Source organism: Chiloscyllium plagiosum, chromosome 21 (genome assembly GCF_004010195.1).
Source record: "Chiloscyllium plagiosum isolate BGI_BamShark_2017 chromosome 21, ASM401019v2, whole genome shotgun sequence".
In the NCBI taxonomy this organism is placed as follows: Eukaryota; Metazoa; Chordata; class Chondrichthyes; order Orectolobiformes; family Hemiscylliidae; genus Chiloscyllium; species Chiloscyllium plagiosum.
Window position 1 is genome coordinate 21554344 of NC_057730.1, and position 19178 is coordinate 21573521.

At 41.1% G+C, this 19178-nt stretch overlaps 1 protein-coding gene across 7 annotated transcripts in view; it reads left to right on the forward strand.

Moving 5' to 3' along the window:
- LOC122560629 (CREB-binding protein-like) overlaps positions 1–19178 on the forward strand; it is a 209445-nt gene that overhangs the window by 44372 nt on the left and 145895 nt on the right. For 5 of the 7 annotated variants that reach the window (XM_043711477.1, XM_043711472.1, XM_043711474.1 and 2 more), the window contains exons 3-4: positions 16334–16510; positions 17210–17477. In XM_043711477.1, coding sequence (XP_043567412.1) covers positions 16334–16510; positions 17210–17477 — 445 coding nt within the window. Of the gene's footprint in view, positions 1–16333; positions 16511–17209; positions 17478–19178 lie in introns of those variants that run through there. The other 2 variants (XM_043711475.1, XM_043711476.1) reach the window with 2 other exon arrangements.

Consider the following 19178-nt stretch of genomic DNA (forward strand, 5'->3'; position numbering starts at 1 on the left):
TGAATAATCGAGGTTCCTCTGTACCTGCTATCATCTTGACCCCGTAACTGTCCAATATGTAGTTGAGGCTCTGTAAGTGTGCAGTCAGTGTTAATTAACCTTGAGGAATATACCCAACAGTTTCATTGCCATGCTATAAAATTGCTGTTTTTCCAAATCCTTAGCTGAACTTTCCACTCTTTCTGCTCTTTATTTTTGCATTATACCCATGTTTCATGGATTAAAGCATATTTCTGATCGGTTTTCAGTGTTGTGAGGCTGTCTGAATTTTCTCTGAATCCTCAGCCTTTTTGAGTGCCTTTTACACCTGCATGCAGTGAGTAGAAATAGTGCTGATTGTAGTCCCTTCAAGACTGGTGAGTAATCGCTCATTCCCAGAGGAATTCTTCAATTTCTCCGATGAAACGGTTAACATGTACCCCAACCCCTAACTGTTTGCAGAGTTTTGTATGGGCTGTTCATGCTAGGGCAGATGTCAGTAGATAAACCAAGATGTAAACTAGGATTTATAAAGCACTAGATTGTTAGGCTATGCTGGAAAGTGAGATTAGTGTAAATAGGTTGGTACAGACGCAATGACTATAGGACCTCTTCAAACTGTGGCTAGGTAGATCTATTACTGTGTGATTTCTTTCACACATTCCTTTAACAAAGGACTGTGTGCTGTCATGTGCAGTGCTGCAGTGTTCATATTTTCACATGTATCCCAAGCATTGGCAAACTCTTTCAGGTTTTCAGTTAGGACTTTAGTATCCCTATTTATTTTTCCAATACCTCGCCTGTTATTTTTCTTTTCTCTTTACTATATATTATTGTAAACTGACTAAATCTAGATGCCTTGTCTGTGAATTGCAAGGTGACTTTTTTTGTCTTATCACATAACGTTAACAAAGTTGTGGCAACAGACTTAGTCTCATTGATGGGAGAATCACTATTGGTTGAGATAGTGTACTCATATATTGTTTACATATTACATTTAACACATCTTTTCTACAAATTTAGGAACTTGAAAATGGGTAGGCAGACTGCTGATGTAGTTTTAATATAATTAGCCTTTTTCCTTTTAAACTACTATTCCCTGATGCCAGTAACACTACCTTAATATTTTTATTCGAGAAGTTGTGGTTTGGTAAATCCAAAGACTTGCCAAAATAATTACCTTATGGTTCATGTCCAGGGTATTTCACTTGATACTGTGATAAAGTGGTTTGTCCTATCTATTTTGCAGGGAATCACCACTCTAGTGATTTAAGCTCGCCATTCCCAATCTTTAAATTGAGTAGAATGCTCAAATTTCTTAACCTTACTTCAGTGCTTAATATTTAAAGATCTTTGACCAATCCACTGCATGTGCTATGGTTGTGTGTCTCAAAGTTTGGGTGAAGATTTGTAGCTCGGGTGCTCGTATTTGTGGTTCTGTTGCAAACGTTTCGTCCCCTGTCTAGGTGACATCCTCAGTGCTTGGGAGCCTCCTGTGAAGTGCTTCTGTGGTGTTTCCTCCGGCATTTATAGTGGCCTATCCATACTACCATACATAGTGGCCTAGCCACAGTACCATACATCAGGAGCATTTCAGAACTGACAGCCAGACTACTGCGACCACTAGGACTTATAACAGCACACAAACCAACAGCCACCCTCAGACAACAACTCACCAGAACGAAGGACCCGATACCCAGCATGAGCAAAACTAATGTAGTGTACAAAATCCCATCCAAGGACTGCACAAAACACTACAGCGGAGATCTGAAACTGACAACCGGAAGCGGCAGGGACAGGCCACTATAAATGCCGGAGGAAACACCACAGAAGCGCTTCACAGGAGGCTCCCAAGCACTGAGGATGCCACCTAGACAGGGGACGAAACGTTTACAATAAACATTTGCAGCTCGGCGAACAGAACCACAACAAATCATCAGATGCTTTTGTTTCCTCCGGCATTTATATTGGCCTGTCCCTGCCGCTTCCGGTTGTCAGTCCGGCACACTGCAGCACACCAGAACTGCAAAAAGAGGAAGAGGAACACCTATACAAGGTATTCGCCAAAAACGGATACCCGCGCAATTTTATCAACAGATGCCTAAGAGAAAGATAACGGAACGAGGACATGCCGCAACCCAAAGGACTAGTCACACTACCATACATCAGGAGCATTTCAGAACTGACAGCCAGACTACTGCGACCACTAGGACTTATAATAGCACACAAACCAACAGCCACCTCAGACAACAACTCACCAGAACGAAGGACCCGATACCCAGCATGAGCAAAACTAATGTAGTGTACAAAATCCCATGCAAGGACTGCACAAAACACTATATAGGACAAACAGGAAAACAGCTAACGATCCGCATACATGAACATCAACTAGCCACGAAACGGCACGACCAGCTATCCTTAGTAGCCCCACATGCAGACGACAAGCAACATGAATTCAACTGAGACAACACTACCATTATAGGGCAAGCCAAACAAAGAACAGCCAGGGAATTCCTAGAAGCATGGCACTCATCCACAAACTCCATCAACAAACACATCGACCTGGACCCAATATACCGGCCACTACAGTGGACAGCTGAAACTGACAACCGGAAGCGGCAGGAACAGGCCACTATAAATGCCGGAGGAAACACCACAGAAGCACTTCACAGGAGGCTCCCAAGCACTGAGGATGTCACCTAGACAGGGGACGAAACGTTGTGTGTCTCTTGTACAATGCAGTGCAATTGAATTACCCTGCAATGAAAGCATTTATTACTGGGCTATTTCATGTAACTTACAGAATTTTGTGTCTGATCAGTGTCACCATCATGTCATTTCAAACTTATGTTAAAACCTTGTAATTACATTTAGGACTCTTCATTGCGTAATAGCATTTTGAGTGGCAGCTAAAAGATTTGTTGACAATATTTTGGATATTTCAGGGATTCATTTTCAGTTAGAGTTTCCCAATTTCTGTTGTCTGTGTATAATTAATGCTCTAATTGCCTCTTATCCTCACTCCTGTAGTAATGATTCTCCATTCATATTGACAATTCTAGCTTGTTTTTTGGTGATCTCACAGTGCCATGAATCTTCCGTTCTTTGTGTTGCTGCTAAATGTCCCATTGGAGCCATAAAGGTCGCTGAAGTGAATGTTTTCTGAGATTTATTTTTAAAGGCTTAGGAAAACTGTTTAGAAATGTTTTTCTTCAAAATCTAACTCTAGTTAATACTAGGAGTCTAATTATGTTTGACACCTTAGCACAGTCCAGCAACTTCAAGGCAATCATTGATTTAGGAACCTCCATGTAGATTTTTTTCAATCTTGAATGCCATTTGTTAAATTCCATTATACATCTTTCTGTGGACTAACTCTCCAACTTTTTAAATTTATCAGAGTTTGCCATTGCCTCTGTATGCATTTAATAGATGATTTTTAAAATACATTTTCTCTATCACTGTTGATATTTTATCTACACCTTCCTAGGTGTCCAAATATTGAGCCTGTAGCTGTGAGAGTTCTTTCAACCTAATTCTTAAAGCAGGAAACAGTACCAACACCATACCTTGCTTTCTGTGTGGTAGAGTCATAACCAATGTCCATATGTCTACTTAATTTCTCCATTGATTTTAAGGTCCTCGTTAATACTAATTGAAAATCATATTCCAACACTTTTATACTTCATTTCAGACATTCTTCTCAAAAGATGTTCAAATTACTATCTTTTATCAGAAAATAACATTTAGTATCCAATCTTCACCTTTCAGCCGCCATCCTCTGCTAACAATGTCAAATCAGATATAAGCTGATCAGTGACATAGAACCCAATTCACCTTTCTTTGTGGATAGATTTTATAAACCACTTGGTTTTATTTTCAGTTTTCTAATCAACCTGTTTTAGAGATATCATGACACGCCTCTAGAGCATGTGGGACTTGAACCCAGACTTCCTGGTCCAGAGGTAGGAGCACAACTACTGTGCAAAATGAGCTTCAAATTTGTTTTATTAACTTCAAGTTGGTTAGCTATTTTTCATGACGCATAGCAATTGACTTTGCTTTTCCAGATTAGAATCTAGTTACTTTAATCAACCTGCTCAGAGATTCTCTTTATACCTCTGAAGCAGTTGGGACTTGAATCTAGGTCTTATGGCTCAGAAATAGGGACACTATCACTGCACCACAAAAATTGTAGAACACAGAACATTACAGCATAGTACAGGCCCTTTGGCCCTCGATGTTGTGCCTATCTGTGGAACTAGCCTGAAGCCCATCTAACCTGTACTATTCCATTTTCATCCATATGTTTATCCAATGACCATTTAAATGGTCTTAAAGTTGGCAAGTCTATGACTGTTGCAGGCAGTATGTTCTAAGCCTCTACTACTCTCTGAGGAAAGAAACTACTTCCGACATCTGCGCTATGTCTATCACCCCTCAATTTACAGCTATGTCTACTCGTGCTAGCCATCACCATCCGAAGAAAAAGGCTCTCACTGTCCAACCTATGTAACCTCTGATTATTTTATGTCTCAATTAATCACATTTCAACCTCCTTCTCTCTAACAAAAACAGCCTTAAGTACCTCAGCCTTTCCTCAAAAGATCTTCCCTCCATACCAGGCAACATCTTAGTAAATCTCCTCTGAATCCTTTCCAAAACTTCCACATCCTTTATATAGTGCAGTGACCAGAGCTATATGCAATACTCCAAGTGCGGTGGCACCAGAGTTTCGTACAGCTGTAACATGACTTCATGGCTCCAAAACTCAATCTCTCTACTAATAAAGGCTAACACACCATTCGCCTACTTAACAATCCTATCAACCCGAGTGGCAATTTTCAGGGATTTATGTACATGGACATCTACGCTACCAAGAATCTTACCATTAGCCCGGTACTCTTTATTCTTGTGGCTCCTTCCAAAGTGAATCACCTCACGCTTCTCTGCATTAAACTCCATTTGCCACCTCTCTGTCCAGCTCTGCAGATAATGTGTCCCTCTGTAACCTGCAACATCCTTCGGCACTATCCACAACTCCACCAACTTTAGTTTCATCCGCAAATTTACAACCCAACCTTCTATACCCTCATCCAGGTCATTTATAAAAATGACAAACAGCAGTGGCCTCAAAACACATCTTTGTGGTACACCACTAGTAATTGAACTCCATGACGAACGTTTCCCATTGAGATGTTAAAGGGTTAATTTGTTTTGCTGACACGTAAGATTGGATGTCCTGGGGGGTGTGATTTTCTGTCTTGCAGGCAGGATGTGACTATCTAATCATACTCTATAAACACTGCAGTTTGAGGAATAACCTAATCACTTTACAAGGTTTTTGGGTGGCATGTGACTCTGGGGTGTGGCAGCGGGTGGTGTCTTGTGTGCATGACTGACTGTGATGTAAAATCCTGTATAAAGGGAGGACTGTTCCCTTAATCGGGGGGGGACATCACATAACACAGCTCCGCAAGCATCGCAAAAAATGTTACGTGATCCTTCAAAAACTTGTACTTGCTGAAATAAATCGTGGCTGTTCACAGAAGTTGGTGTATTTCAGTTGCATCGAGTGTGTAAGAATCTCAAGAAGGGAACCTAACACAATTAACCACCACCCTCCTGTCATCTTTCAACTAGCCAATGTCTGATCCAAACCACTAAATCACCCTCAATCCCACGCCACTGTATTTTGTGCAATAGCCTACCATGGGGAATCTTATCAAATGCCTTACTGAAATCCATATACATTATATCAACCGCTTTACCCTCATCCACCTGTTTGTTCACCTTCTTAAAGAACTCAATAAGGTTTGTGAGGCATGACCTACCCTTCACAAAACTATGTTGAATATCCCTAATCAACTTATTCCTTTCGAGATGATTATAAATCCTATCTCTTATAAACTTTTCCAAAACATTGCCCACAACCGAAGTAAGGCTCACTAGTATCAAAGCCACAGGCTCTGCAGTCTTCTCCCTGGCTTCCCAGAGAATCCTAAGAAATTCCCATCCAGCCTAGGGGATTTATCTATTTTCACACTTTGCAAAGTTGTTAACACCTCATCCTTGTGAACCTCAATCCTATCTGGTCTAGTAGTCTGTACCTCAATAATCTCCTCAACAATATTGTCTTTTTCTAATGTGAATACTGACAAAAAATACTCATTTAGTGCTTCCCTATCTCCTCTTACTCCACACACAACTTCCCACTGCTGTCCTTGATTGACCCTAATCTTACTTTAATCATTCTTTTATTCCTAATATGCCTATAGAAAGTTTTAGGGTTTTCCAATTGATTAGATTTCCTACAGTGTGGAAACAGGCCATTTGGCCCAACAAGTCCACACTGACCCTCTGAAGAGTAACTGACGCAGACCCATTCCCCGACCCAATATTTACCCCTGACTACTGCACCTAATCTATGGGCAATTTTAGCATGGCAAATTCACCTAATCTGCACATCCTTTGGATTGTGGGAGGAAACTGGAGTACCCAGAGGAAACCCACGCAGACACGGGGAGAATGTACAAATTCCACATAGACAGTTGCCCGAGGCAGGAATCAAACCCAGGTCCCTGGTGCTGTGAAGCCACAGTGCTAACCACTGAGCCACCTTGCCGCCCCAGGTTTTCCTCGATCCCATCTGCCAACGATGTCTTATGTCCCCTCCTGGCTCTTCTTAGTTCTCTCTCTTTAGGTTAACTTGTAACCTTCCTGGTTAACTTGTAAGTCTGAAGCGTCCTAACTGAGCCTTCACCCCTCATGCTAGAGTCATAGAGACGTACAGCATGGGAACAGACCCTTCGATCCAACCCGTCCATGCCGACCAGATATCCCGACCCAATCTAGCCCCACCTGCCAGCACTCAGCCCATATTCCTTCAAACTCTTCCTATTCATATACCCATCCAAATGCCTTTTAAGTGTTGCAATTGTACTAGCCTCCACTACTCCCTCTGGCAGCTCATTCAATACATGTACCACCCTCTGCATGAAAAAGTTGCCCCGAGGTCTCTTTTATATCTTTCCCTTCTCACCTTAAACCTATGCCCTCTAGTTCTGGACTCATATCCGAATTATTAATATACGATGAAAAGTAGTGGACCCAGCACTGATCCCTGTCCTAACATAAATCTCCTCCTTCCTCTTGACAAGAGATTCAGCTTGTTTAGTAAACCACGTAATCCTCGCTCGGCCACTTCCTGCCTGCCTGCCACATCTAGCTGTTCCTTGAATAAGCTCCACATTTCAATTGTGCCTATCCCCTGCAGTTTCCTTCCCCATCCAATGCATCCTAAATCTTGCTTCATTTCATCATTATTGCCTTTCCCCAGTTATTACACTCTCCCTGCTGTATATACCTATCCATTTCCATCGCTAAAGTAAATATAACAGAATTGTGGTCACTATCGCCAAAGTGCTGACCTACCTCCAAATCTAACACCTAGCCAGGTTCATTACCCAGTACCAAATCCAATGTGACCTCGCCCCTTGTTGGTCAGTCTACGTACTGTGTCAGGAAACCCTCCTGCACACATTGGACAAAAACTGACCATCTAAATTACTAAGACTGTAGTATTTCCAGTTCTTAACTACTTGGTCTTGCACTAGTACTAGTCCCATTTTTTTCCATTTATATCTATCCAATCAATTAATAATTCAGCACTAATAATTTACTTAATTACTTGCTATTATTGTCTCTTAAAACTGCGAATGCGCCTTTCCCACATGGACCAAAGTGGTTCAAGGAGATTTACCACCCTGCTTCTCAAGGGAAATCAAGGTGGACAATAAATGTTTCCCATGTCTTCAATGCCCAACCATAAGTAATTAAGAAAAATAGGGTATACTGCTTTCTAGGAGAAAGTGAGGACTGCAGATGCTGGAGATCAGAGCTGAAAAATGTAGTGCTGGAAAAGCGCAGCAGGTCAGGCAGCATCCAAGGAGCAGGAGAATCGATGTTTCGGGCATAAGAACGTCGATTCTCCTCCTTGGATGCTGCCTGATATACTGCTTTCTGCAAATGTTCTGTTTAGAATTGTGTGATTGTGGAACAGCTGTGGGTATTGTCTCAACTTAAAACCTGGTTTGCTAGCACAGATTTGTTGGGTAAGGAAATTGAGGTGCAAGGTGAATTTAAATCTGAGTGCTAATGCTGTGTCATCATGTGGAAGTAATACTGAAGGATATAAACATTGCAACTGCAGTGATAATAGCAGAAAGTTAAATTGTAGAAGATAAATAGTAATACTGTCAAAATGATTCATGTGAAGCTGTTGTGATATGAGTACTTGTGGGAAGTGAAGAAAAAAACTGAGATAAGAAAATGTTACTGATCAGTTATTTGTCTTAACTTGTTGAAACTTTCAAACCACAAATCATCATTGAACAAATAAGCATTTCCTTATTTGGTGATAGGTGTGTACTTAATGTCTGCCCTAGGTGGAATAGGTATTTAATTTTTTGAGTACTGAGTTTGTGGTATTGGTAATCCCTCAACAATTTCGAGGTATTCAAGTATAACAGTTTTTAGCATGCTTGGTTAACGTCATTTTACGATTGCTGTGCTAAGGTTGTATGTGCAACATGAAAGAAATGATAGTTTGCTTTTCCTGAATTACTTGACTTTGTTGTCACCCTACTTCATTTGCTTCCTGCATCTCAATTCTATGATTGAAAAACGCCCCTTAATACTTTGGGTTCCATTTTTAAAATATCTTGCTCTTTGGTCAGTTTTCATGGTCTCTAGCACATGCACTTTCCAGCAAGGATCAAAGTTTAAAACTTGGAGCTGGAGTAAACCATTTGATCCATTGAGCCTGCTCTGCCATGTTAGATTATAGCTGATTATCCAATTCAATACCACATTTTCATATTATCCCAATATCTTTAGATAGCAGTGATGTCATTAGTATCCATGAATATACTGATATCTGTGTTGAACATACTCAATGACTGAACTTCCAGAGATCTAAATGGTTTTCCCCTTATTCTGAAACTGCAGCCACTGGTGAGTTTTACCCCTGTTGCCATTGACTCCAGTTTTGCTAGTGCTCTTTGATGCCACACTTGGTCAGATACAGCTTTGTTTTCAAGGGCAATCAGCATCACCTTACTTCTGGAATTCAGATCATTTGTCCATCTTGGAACTAAGGCTGTAATGAGGTCAGGAGCTGAGTGACCCTGATGGAACCCAAGTTGACAGTCACTGAGCAGATTATTGCTCAGCAAGTGCTGCTTGATAGCACTTTGGAGACATTTTCTATCACTTTACCGATGATCAAGGGATGACTGAGGTGGTAATCGACCAGGTTGGATTTGTCCTTTTTATTTCAATTGTGCAGGGCAAACCTAGCCGATCTTTCACATTATCAGTTTGATCCCAGTGTTGGAAGTGCACTAGAATAGCTTGGCTAGAAACATAGCAAGTTTGAGGGCACAAGTCATTATTGATGGAAGGTTGTCAGGGTCCGTAGCCTTTGTAGTATCCAGTGCCTCTGCTCATTCCTTGATACCACATGAAGTAAATCAAAATGACTAAAGACTGTCATCTTTGATGCTGGGGACCTTTGGAGGGAGGCAATACTGGCTGGATTATCCACTTGACAAGATTGTTGCAAATGCTTCAGACTTTTTTTTTTGCACTGATGTACTGGAGTCCCCATTATTGAGGATGGAAATAATTGTGGCATTTTTTCTCCAATGAATTGTTAGTTGTCCACATCATACATGTAGTAGGTCAGCAGAGCTTAGATCGATCCATTGTTTGTGGAATCACTTCACTCTGTCACTTGCTGCTTACTCTACTTGTCAATTGAGTCCTGTTTTGTAACTTGTCCAGGTTGACATTTCATTTTAAATATGTCTGGTTCTGCTCCCGGTAGACATGTCTGCCTGTGCTCTTCATTATACCAGAGTTTATCCTTTGATTTGATTATAATGATAAAGTGGCTGGATATGTTGGACCATTAAGTTTCAGGTTGTGGAGTATAATTCTGTGGCTGTTGATGACCTACAGAATGCCATTCAAGTGCCCATTCTCAAGTTGCGAGATCTATTTGAAGTCTATCCCATTTAACATGGGAATAGTTATGATGCATAACATGATGGAGGATATTTTCAATGTGAAGAGTGACTTTGCCTTGATGAGGACTCTGCGGTAATCACTTTTACCAGTACTGTCATGGACACGTGTATCTGTGATAGGCAAATTTGTTGAGGAGGAACTCATGGTCATACAGTCATGCTGCATAGAAACCGGCCCTTTATTCCACCGTGTCAATGCTGATCAACATGCACCAAACTACACTAATCCCGTTTACCTGAACTTGGTCCATGGCCTACAGTGCCATGGCAATTTTAGTGCTCATCTAGATGCTTCTTAAATGTTGCAAAAGTACAACCCTCTCAGGCAGCACATTCATACTTTGGTTGCCTGGGTGAAAAACGTTTTTGTCAGATCTCTTCTAAACCACTTGCTGTTCATCTTACACTTATGCCATCTGGTGGTTGGACATGTCTACCATGGAGAAAAGATTCTCACAAAGGCATTCGACAAGGTTCCCCATGGGAGACTGGTTAACAAGGTTAGTTCTCACGGAATACAGGGAGAACTAGCCATGTGGACACAGAGCTGGCTCAAAGGTAGAAACCAGAGGGTGGTGGTGGAGGGTTGTTTTTCAGACTGGAGACCTGTGACCAGTGGAGTGCCACAAGGATCGGTGCTGGGTCCACTACTTTTCATCGTATATTAATAATTCGGATGTGAGTCCAGAATTAGAGGGCATAGGTTTAGGGTGAGAGGGGAAAGATATAAAAGAGACCTAAGGGGCAACTTTTTCATGCAGAGGGTGGTACATGTATGGAATGAGCTGCCAGAGGAAGTGGTGGAGGCTAGTACAATTGCAACGTTTAAAAGGCATTTGGATGGGTATAGAATAGGAAGGGTTTGGAGGGATATGGGCTGGGTGCTAGCAGGTGGGACTAGATTGGGTTGGGATATCTGTTTGGCATGGATGGGTTGGATCGAAGGGTCTGTTTCCATGCTGTACGTCTCTATGACTCTATCACCTACGCTCTGTGCCTCTCATGATTTTGTATACCTCAGTCAGAGCCCCTTCATCCTTCCCTGCTTCAAGGAAAATAAACCCAGCCTATCCAGTCTTTGCTTACAACTGAAACTCTCTATCCAAGGTAACATCCTGATGAATCACCTCTGCACCATGCCCAGTGCAGTCTCATCCTTCTGATAGTTTGGTGGTCAGAAATACAGACAGTACTCTATCTGTGATCTGTCCAATGTTTTATAAAGTTGTAAAAGAGTTCCTTGCTCCAGTATTCTACTTCCCGGCTAATGAAGGCAATCTACTTGTGCTGACACCTTCAAGAATGTATGGACTTGTACATCAAGTACTTTGTTCCAAAGGTGCTCCTGGGAACCTACCATTCATTGTGTATCTCCTTCCCTTATTGAACCTCCCAAAATGCATCATTTCACACTTTAAATTCCATCTGAAGTTGTTGTGCCCAATTCACCAGCTGATCAACATCAGACAGCAGCCTGAGACCGTCGTCCTCTTATCAATAGCACCATCAATTTTCATGTCAACTGTAAACATACTAATTATGCTTCTATCCTCACATCTGAGTCATTAATGAACCTAACAAACAGCAAGGGTCCTAGCACTGATCCCAGTGGTACACCACTGGTCACAGGCTTCTAATCATGAAAACATTTCTCCACCATCACCCTTTGCCTGAAGTTTGCAAGCCAATTTTGGATCCAGTTTGCCAACTTACAGTCATAGAGATGTGCAGAATGGAAATAGACCCTGCAGTCCAACTTGTCCATGCTGACCAAATATCTCAACCTAATCTAGTCCCATTTGCCAACACTTGGCCGGCACTCTAAACCCTTCTAATTCATATACCCATCCAGATGCCTTTTAATTACAAAATTGAGGGGCATGGATAGGATAAATAGACAAAGTCTTTTCCCTGGGGTGGGTGAGTCCAGAACTGGAGGGCATAGGTTTAGGGTGAGAGGGGAAAGATAGAAAAGAGACCTAACGGGCAACCTTTTCATGCAGTGTGTGGTGCATGAATGGAATGGGATGTCAGAGGAAGTGGTGGAGGTTGGTACAATTGCAACATTTAAATGGCATCTAGATGAGTATATGAAGAGGAAGGGTTTGGAGGGATGTGGACTAGATTGGGTTGGGATAACTGGTTGGCTTGGACAGGCTGGACCGAATGGTTTGTTTACGTGCTGTACATCTCTATGACTCTAACTATTGCAATTGTACCAGCGTCCAGCGCTTTATGTGGCAGCTCATTCCATACATGCACAACCCTCTACTTGAAAAAGTTGCCCCTTAGGTCCCTTTTATATCTTTCCCCTCTCAGCCTAAACCTATGCCCTCTAGTTCTGGTCTCCCCCCACCCCAGGGAAAATACTTTGTTTGTTTATCTTATCCATCTCCCTCATGATTTTATAAACCTCTATACAATCACACCTCAGCCCCAGCCTATTCAACCTCTCCCTGTAGCTCAGATCCTCCAACCCTGGCAACGTCCTTGTAAATCTTTTCTGAACCTTTTCAAGTTTCACAATATCTTTCCGATGGGAAGGAGACCAGAATTGCATGCAATATTCCAAAAGTGACCTAACCAACGTCCTGTACAGTCGCAACATGACCTCCCAACTCCTGTAGGGAGCTGGAAATGTGTTGCTGGAAAAGCGCAGCAGGTCAGGCAGCATCCAGGGAACAGGAGAATCGACGTTTCGGGCATAAGCCCTTCTTCAGGGCTCCCAACTCCTGTACTCAATACTCTGACCAATAAAGGAAAACAAACCAAATGCCTTCTTCACTGTCCTTTCTACTTGCGACTCTACTTTTAAGGAGCTATGAACCTGCACTCCAAGGTCTCTTTGTTCAGCAACACTCCCTAGTACCTTACCATTAAATGTATAAATCCTGCTCTGATTTGCTTTTCCAAAATGAAGCAGTTCATATTTATCTAAATTAAACTCCCATCTGCCACTTCTCAGCCCATTGGCCCATCTGATCATGATCCCGTTGTACTCTGAGGTAACCTTCGCTCTCCATTACATCCCAATTTTGGTGTCATCTGCAAACTTACTACACCACCTATATTCGCATCCGAATCATTTATATAAATGACAAAATGTAGTGGACTCAGCACCGATCCTTGTGGCACTCCACTGGTCACAGGTCTCCAATCTGAAAAACAACCCTCCACCACCACCACCCCCTTTCTTCTACCTTTGAGCTAGTTCTGTATCCAAATGGCTAGTTCTCCCTGTATCACATGAGATCTAACCATGCTAACCAGTCTCCCATGGGGAAACTTGTCGAACACCTTACTGAAGTCCATATAGATCATGTCCACCGCTCTGCCCTTATCAATCCTCTTTGTTACTTCAAAAAACTCAATCAGGTTTATGGGACATGATTTCCCATGCACAAAGCCGTGCTGACCATCCCTAATGAGTTCTTACATTTCCAAATCCATGTAAATCCTGTCCTTCAGGATTCCTTCCAACAAGTTGCCCACCACTGACATCAGGCTCACTGGTCTATAGTTTCCTGGCCTTTCCTTACCATCTTTTTAAAATAATGGCACCATGTTAGCCAACCTCCAGTCTTCTGACACCTCATCTGTGACAATCGATGATACAAATATCTCAGCAAGAGGTCCAGCAATCCTTTTCCTAGCCTCCCACAGAGTTCAAGGATACACCTGATCAGGTTGTGAGGATTTATCCACTTTTATGTTTCAAGGCATCCAGCGCCACCACCTCTGTAATATGGACATTTTTCAAGATTCTATATCTTCCATGTCCTTTTCCACAGTAAATACTGATGCAAAATACTCGTTTAGTATCTTCCTCATCTCCTGCAGCACCACACGCATGCTGCCTTGCTGATCTTTGAGGGGCCCTGTTCTCTCCAGGTTACCCTTTTGTCCTTAATGTATTTATAAAACCCCTTTGGATTCCCCTTCACCCTATTTGCCAAAGCTATCTCACATCCCCTTTCTGCCCTCCTGATTTCCTCTTAAGTATACCACAACTGCTTTTATATTTTTCTAAAGATTCACTCGATTTTTCTTGTCTATACCTGACATATGCTTCCTTTTTCTTAACTGAAACCTCACTTTCTGTAGTCAACCAGCATTCCGTACAACTACCAGTCTTTCCTTTCACCCTAACAGGAATGTGCTATCTCTGGACTCACGTTATCTCATTTCTGAAGGCTTTCCAATTTTCCAGCTGTCCCTTTACCTACAAACATCTGCCCCCAATCATATTTTGAAAGTTTTTGCCTAATACCGTCAAAATTGGCCTTCCTCCGGTTTAGAACTTCAACTTTTAGATCCGGTCTAACCTTTACCATCACTATTTTAAAACTAAAAGAATTATGGTCACTGGCCCCAAAATGCTCGCCCGCTGACACCTCAGTCACCTGCCCTGCCTTATTTCCCAAGAGTAGGTCAAGTTTTGCACCTTCTCTAGTAGGTACATCCACATACTGAATCAGAAAATTTTCTTGTACACATTTAACAAATGCCTCTCAGGTGTTCTAGGACAACTTCTTCCTGATTATATGCCAATATGGTGCCATCTCTGTTGGGTCTGATCTGTGAGTGGGATGCCTATGACATTGTTTGAAAGTTATGATTGTGTTTCTGTGACCAGTGCCCGACTCTGGCTTGACGAGTCTGTAAGGCAACTTTCCTTGTTTTGGCACTAACCCCCCCCACACACACACACACACACACATTTGCCATTGTCATTTCCTTTGCATTGGTTGATACCACAAAATAGTCCATCTGTTTTCATGCCTATTTTGAGACTTCATAGCAGTTGTTATAACTGAATAGCTTACTGGGCTAGCGGTTCCTTTTCTGAAAAAAACATTTGTGAACCAGATGGGTTTTTATGACATATAACAATCTGGCTTTTAATTCCATATTTTTATTGAATTTAAATTCCACCACCTGTCATGGTAAAGTTCGACTGGGATGTCCAGAACATTACTTCGGTCTCTGGGTTACTAATTTAGCGATAATACCACAAGAATATTACCTCCCCATTCTTGGCAATGAATGATGAGAATCTGACAAACTGTATAGTTGAGTGTTACAAAGGTGTGGGTGTACTGTACCTTTAAGAGAGTTAAAATCTGGTAGAGCTACCTGACAGCACCAAGTGTTCTCAATAAGATAACAATGTAACACTTGGTTGAAAGCCAAATTAGCTGGTTGCCTGCAAACAACAAAACAGATTCGAATTAGGCCAATCAGTTTAATTATACCCCGAAAAGTACCAAACTCCAATCAAGTTTGAATTGAGTATATTGACAATCTTAAAAGCCAATGACACAGTCCAGTGCTGGGAAGATAAGATTGGGGAAAGTTGAACAGTTGGGAAGAGAGCTGCCAAACCACCAGCATGTAAAGAGACTACCTGAAAAATAGCTCTCTCAAAGGTACCTTTGTTGATCAGTAGCCTGTGAAGCAGAAATCCCTAAGAAGAAAAGAACATCTGGCTGGTTTTTCAAAAATTGAATGTTGGTCAATCTTAATCGGAGGGTTTTATCATAGAAGGGAAAGTAAAAGATAGGTGAGAGAAAGAGTTGTAAATAGTTGTTAGTTAATTATTCACTGTTCTCCTCAAAGAAATAAATTTGTTACTTTTACTTTAGCTAGTTCTTGGCCTATCGAATTTTCACACATTGCTGCAGAGAATATATCTTTTCTGTGTTGCTGGGTTAAATTAAGCAGGCTGGTTTACCTTGTGTGGTAACATGAGCACAATCCTCTGCAATTTCTTTTGCTTATCCAGTGCAGACTACTGGATAAAGATCAGTGAGAAGAACCTTAACTATTCCCCCTACACTGACGTTTTCCAGCTGAAATGGTCAAACTCAACTGATAGCGTGTCCTTTAATTTTTTTTAGATAATTAATTTCTGCTGATTCAAAAATTGAGATTATTTTAACTTGTAGCAGAGAATGGTTTTTTGAAATTAATTTTTGACTCATTCCTTTATACCCTTCCTATAAAACTGTATCTATCTGTACTATATATAGATCAACATTTTGACAGGAGAAAATAATTTCATTGCAAAGAAAAATTACATTGCTTGCAAATTTTCTGGCGTTTCTTTCACAGTCACAATTCATCCATCGGAAGCAGGCCATGTTATCGGTTTTAAGATTTTGTTTCTGTTTTGAAAGGATTCAAATTTTTATTCAAGATTTTTATTATTTCAGGCGTGTACGTATGACTGGAATAATTAGATTTCCTTTCTTTCTTTGCAGATGGGGATTTCAGGTAATGCAAGCCTATTTGGACAAGGCTATGGCCAAGCTGGTGGGCAGCAATTAGGCACTGCAGGGGTTGGACCTCAATTACAAAACAAAAGCAATCTTTCCAATAGCCTGCCTCCTTTTCCAGCTGATTTGAAAGGCACTCAAGTTACAAATGTGCCAAACATGGTAAGTAAAGCTGTATGTTCTAAATATGCTGGTCGAGGAAATTGAAATTCTTTGTGGAAAGAATTTTAGAATTTGAATTTTAGAAATGTTTTCAATAGTATATAAAATCCAATAACTCATTGCATGTTGAAAATGTTAGCTTCTTATGAGTAATTCATATTATTAATAGGAAGAAATATTTTGGAATATCTTTCAGCTGTATAGTAACTTGTATGTCCTTCCAATTTAGCTGCAAATATTAGTAACTAACAGAGAGATCAGAGTTAAAGTTGGTGTTTTATTTTTATATGCCCTGTATTTTTTCACCCTTTTCCCTTTGAAAGGTGTGTAGTACTTTAAACTTCACTTGAGCCCCTGCAGGTGGCTATGAAGGACTATTGTCTGCCTGACTAACTATGCAGGTTGTTTTCCAATAGTGAACCTTCTTCCTACAATGCTTGGATGAAAATTACTTGGTGTTAATTGCCAGTTTTGACTTGTTTGAAAAAAAAGCATCATAATGATGTACTTGCCTGAAATAAAAATGTTCAATCCTTGAGAGAAATTTTATGTTGCATCATCTTGCCAATGCAGCAGTGCTGCTCTGTTTTTGCTCAATGTTCAACTTTGTTTAGAAGCTATTTTGTTTTTTTCCCTCCTCTTGTTTAGGAATTGTCTCTGGATATTGAGCCTTCTTTCATTTGTTTGTTTCTTTCCAAGTCACAGCAACAGTCCCAGGTTCAACAGGTTGGGATGGTACAAGTACCATCCCAGGTACCAACGCAAGGAATGGGATCTGCACCGACAGCAGATCCGGAGAAGCGCAAACTGATTCAGCAGCAGCTGGTCCTACTGCTTCATGCCCACAAGTGTCAGCGAAGAGAACAGGCAAACGGTGAGGTGCGACCCTGTGCGCTGCCCCACTGCCGAACCATGAAAAACGTCCTGAATCACATGACTCACTGTCAGGCAGGCAAGTCCTGCCAGGGTAAGTGTACTTGATTAGTTTGTGCACCACCTACATGCTTTTAATGAGCCAGGTGGCCAAGGGTTCAAATGCAGTCCTTGTGAATCTCATGAAATATCCTTTAATCAAAATCTGTTCTGAGTGTGATAATAGACATTTGATTTTAAATGTCTCAGCATTTTTTAAACAGAAGTATAATGTTGGTGACATGACAAACATATATCTTGAAGAGCACATTGCAAAAGTCTAGCTCTTTGTCATAGTGGATATAACAGAGCAGATTTGAAAAGTATATAGTACTTTAAATTTTATTTGAGCCCCTGCAAGTGGCTATGAAGGACTGTCTTTCTGGCTAACCATGCAGGTTGGTTTCCAGTAGTGAACCTTCTTCCTACCATGCTAATTTGAGGCAACATATGCTAAACAGAACTTCATTTTATTTGCATATTTGTGAGCATGAAAATCAAGTTTTAACATTTGATTACTTATTTGGTATCATTACTATTGCTGTTCATACCTGATCCCAGTTGAACTTCCATGGTTTCTGAAAATAGTAATAAAGCAGGTGTCTTATTAGAATTAGAAATGATATCCAATGTGATACTGACCAAGGTAACTTGCCTTGTTCATCTTTCTTAATCGATCTGCATTCTTTCATATCGTTGGCCACATCATCCTGTTCTGCTGCTTCTTTGGTTTTGTCCAGTTGGGTAGGACTGTTCTAACCTGATTCTATTATTTTAATAGTAGTCAGAAAACTGCTTGCAGTAGTTTCTAGTCCTGCTCCCACATCATTACCTCTTGTGACTGCCCTTCAAGGATCTATTATTTATTCCCTTCCATTTCTCATGTAGCCCCTCAACAACATTATCCATAAAAAGGGTGTTAGTTTTCATATGAATGCTATCAAAAGCTCATCTTTACCTCACCACCATTCTTATCAGCACCTCCACTATTACTGCATTATCAAATCGCTTTTTGACAACCAATGCTGGATGAGCAAAGATTTCTTCCAATTATATATTGGGAATGCCAAAGGTAGGAACTTGTTCTAGATGTCCTGTCCAATTGTAATCTTCATTATTCTCCCTGGCAATAGTTTGCGATTAAGCCTATAAATTCAAAACCTGATCCCGACACATTTGATCTCAAATTGAACTTCTGACCTTATTTTTGCCAACATTAAAACCACCTATTTCCACTTCTGTATCATTGTCCAGCTTCACCTTTCTCACATGCTGTCTACTGCTGAAGTGTACTTTTATTAGTACAGACTAACTTATTGCAATGCTCACCTAGCTGTTTCCATTCTGTTCTTTCAAATAAAACATTAATCAAGTTAGACCACCCCTGTGGGAGCATTGTAACAAAAACAATGAATCAGTGGAATCTTATCAAAATGTTTATTATCCAGGGTGATGATATTGTGCCCACCAATCTCTAAAAGCTTCCGCTGTGGCAGTGAGCACTTTCTGTTCCCCCTCAATGGACATTGAACACAGGCACACCTATGAAAGAGGTGCAGACAGGTGACCCCCTCCATAACTTGCTGCCTAGACCGTTTGATGACCAGTTAGGCCAGGCACTGGCCCACAAGGAGGCCCTTGTGCCCAACACCTCTCCACACAGTGTCAGTAAACTAGGACTGATGTGCAGCCAGAAATTCCTCCATTGTACAATAATGAAATTGTGAGAACCCAGAATTCTGCTGTCCATGTCTTA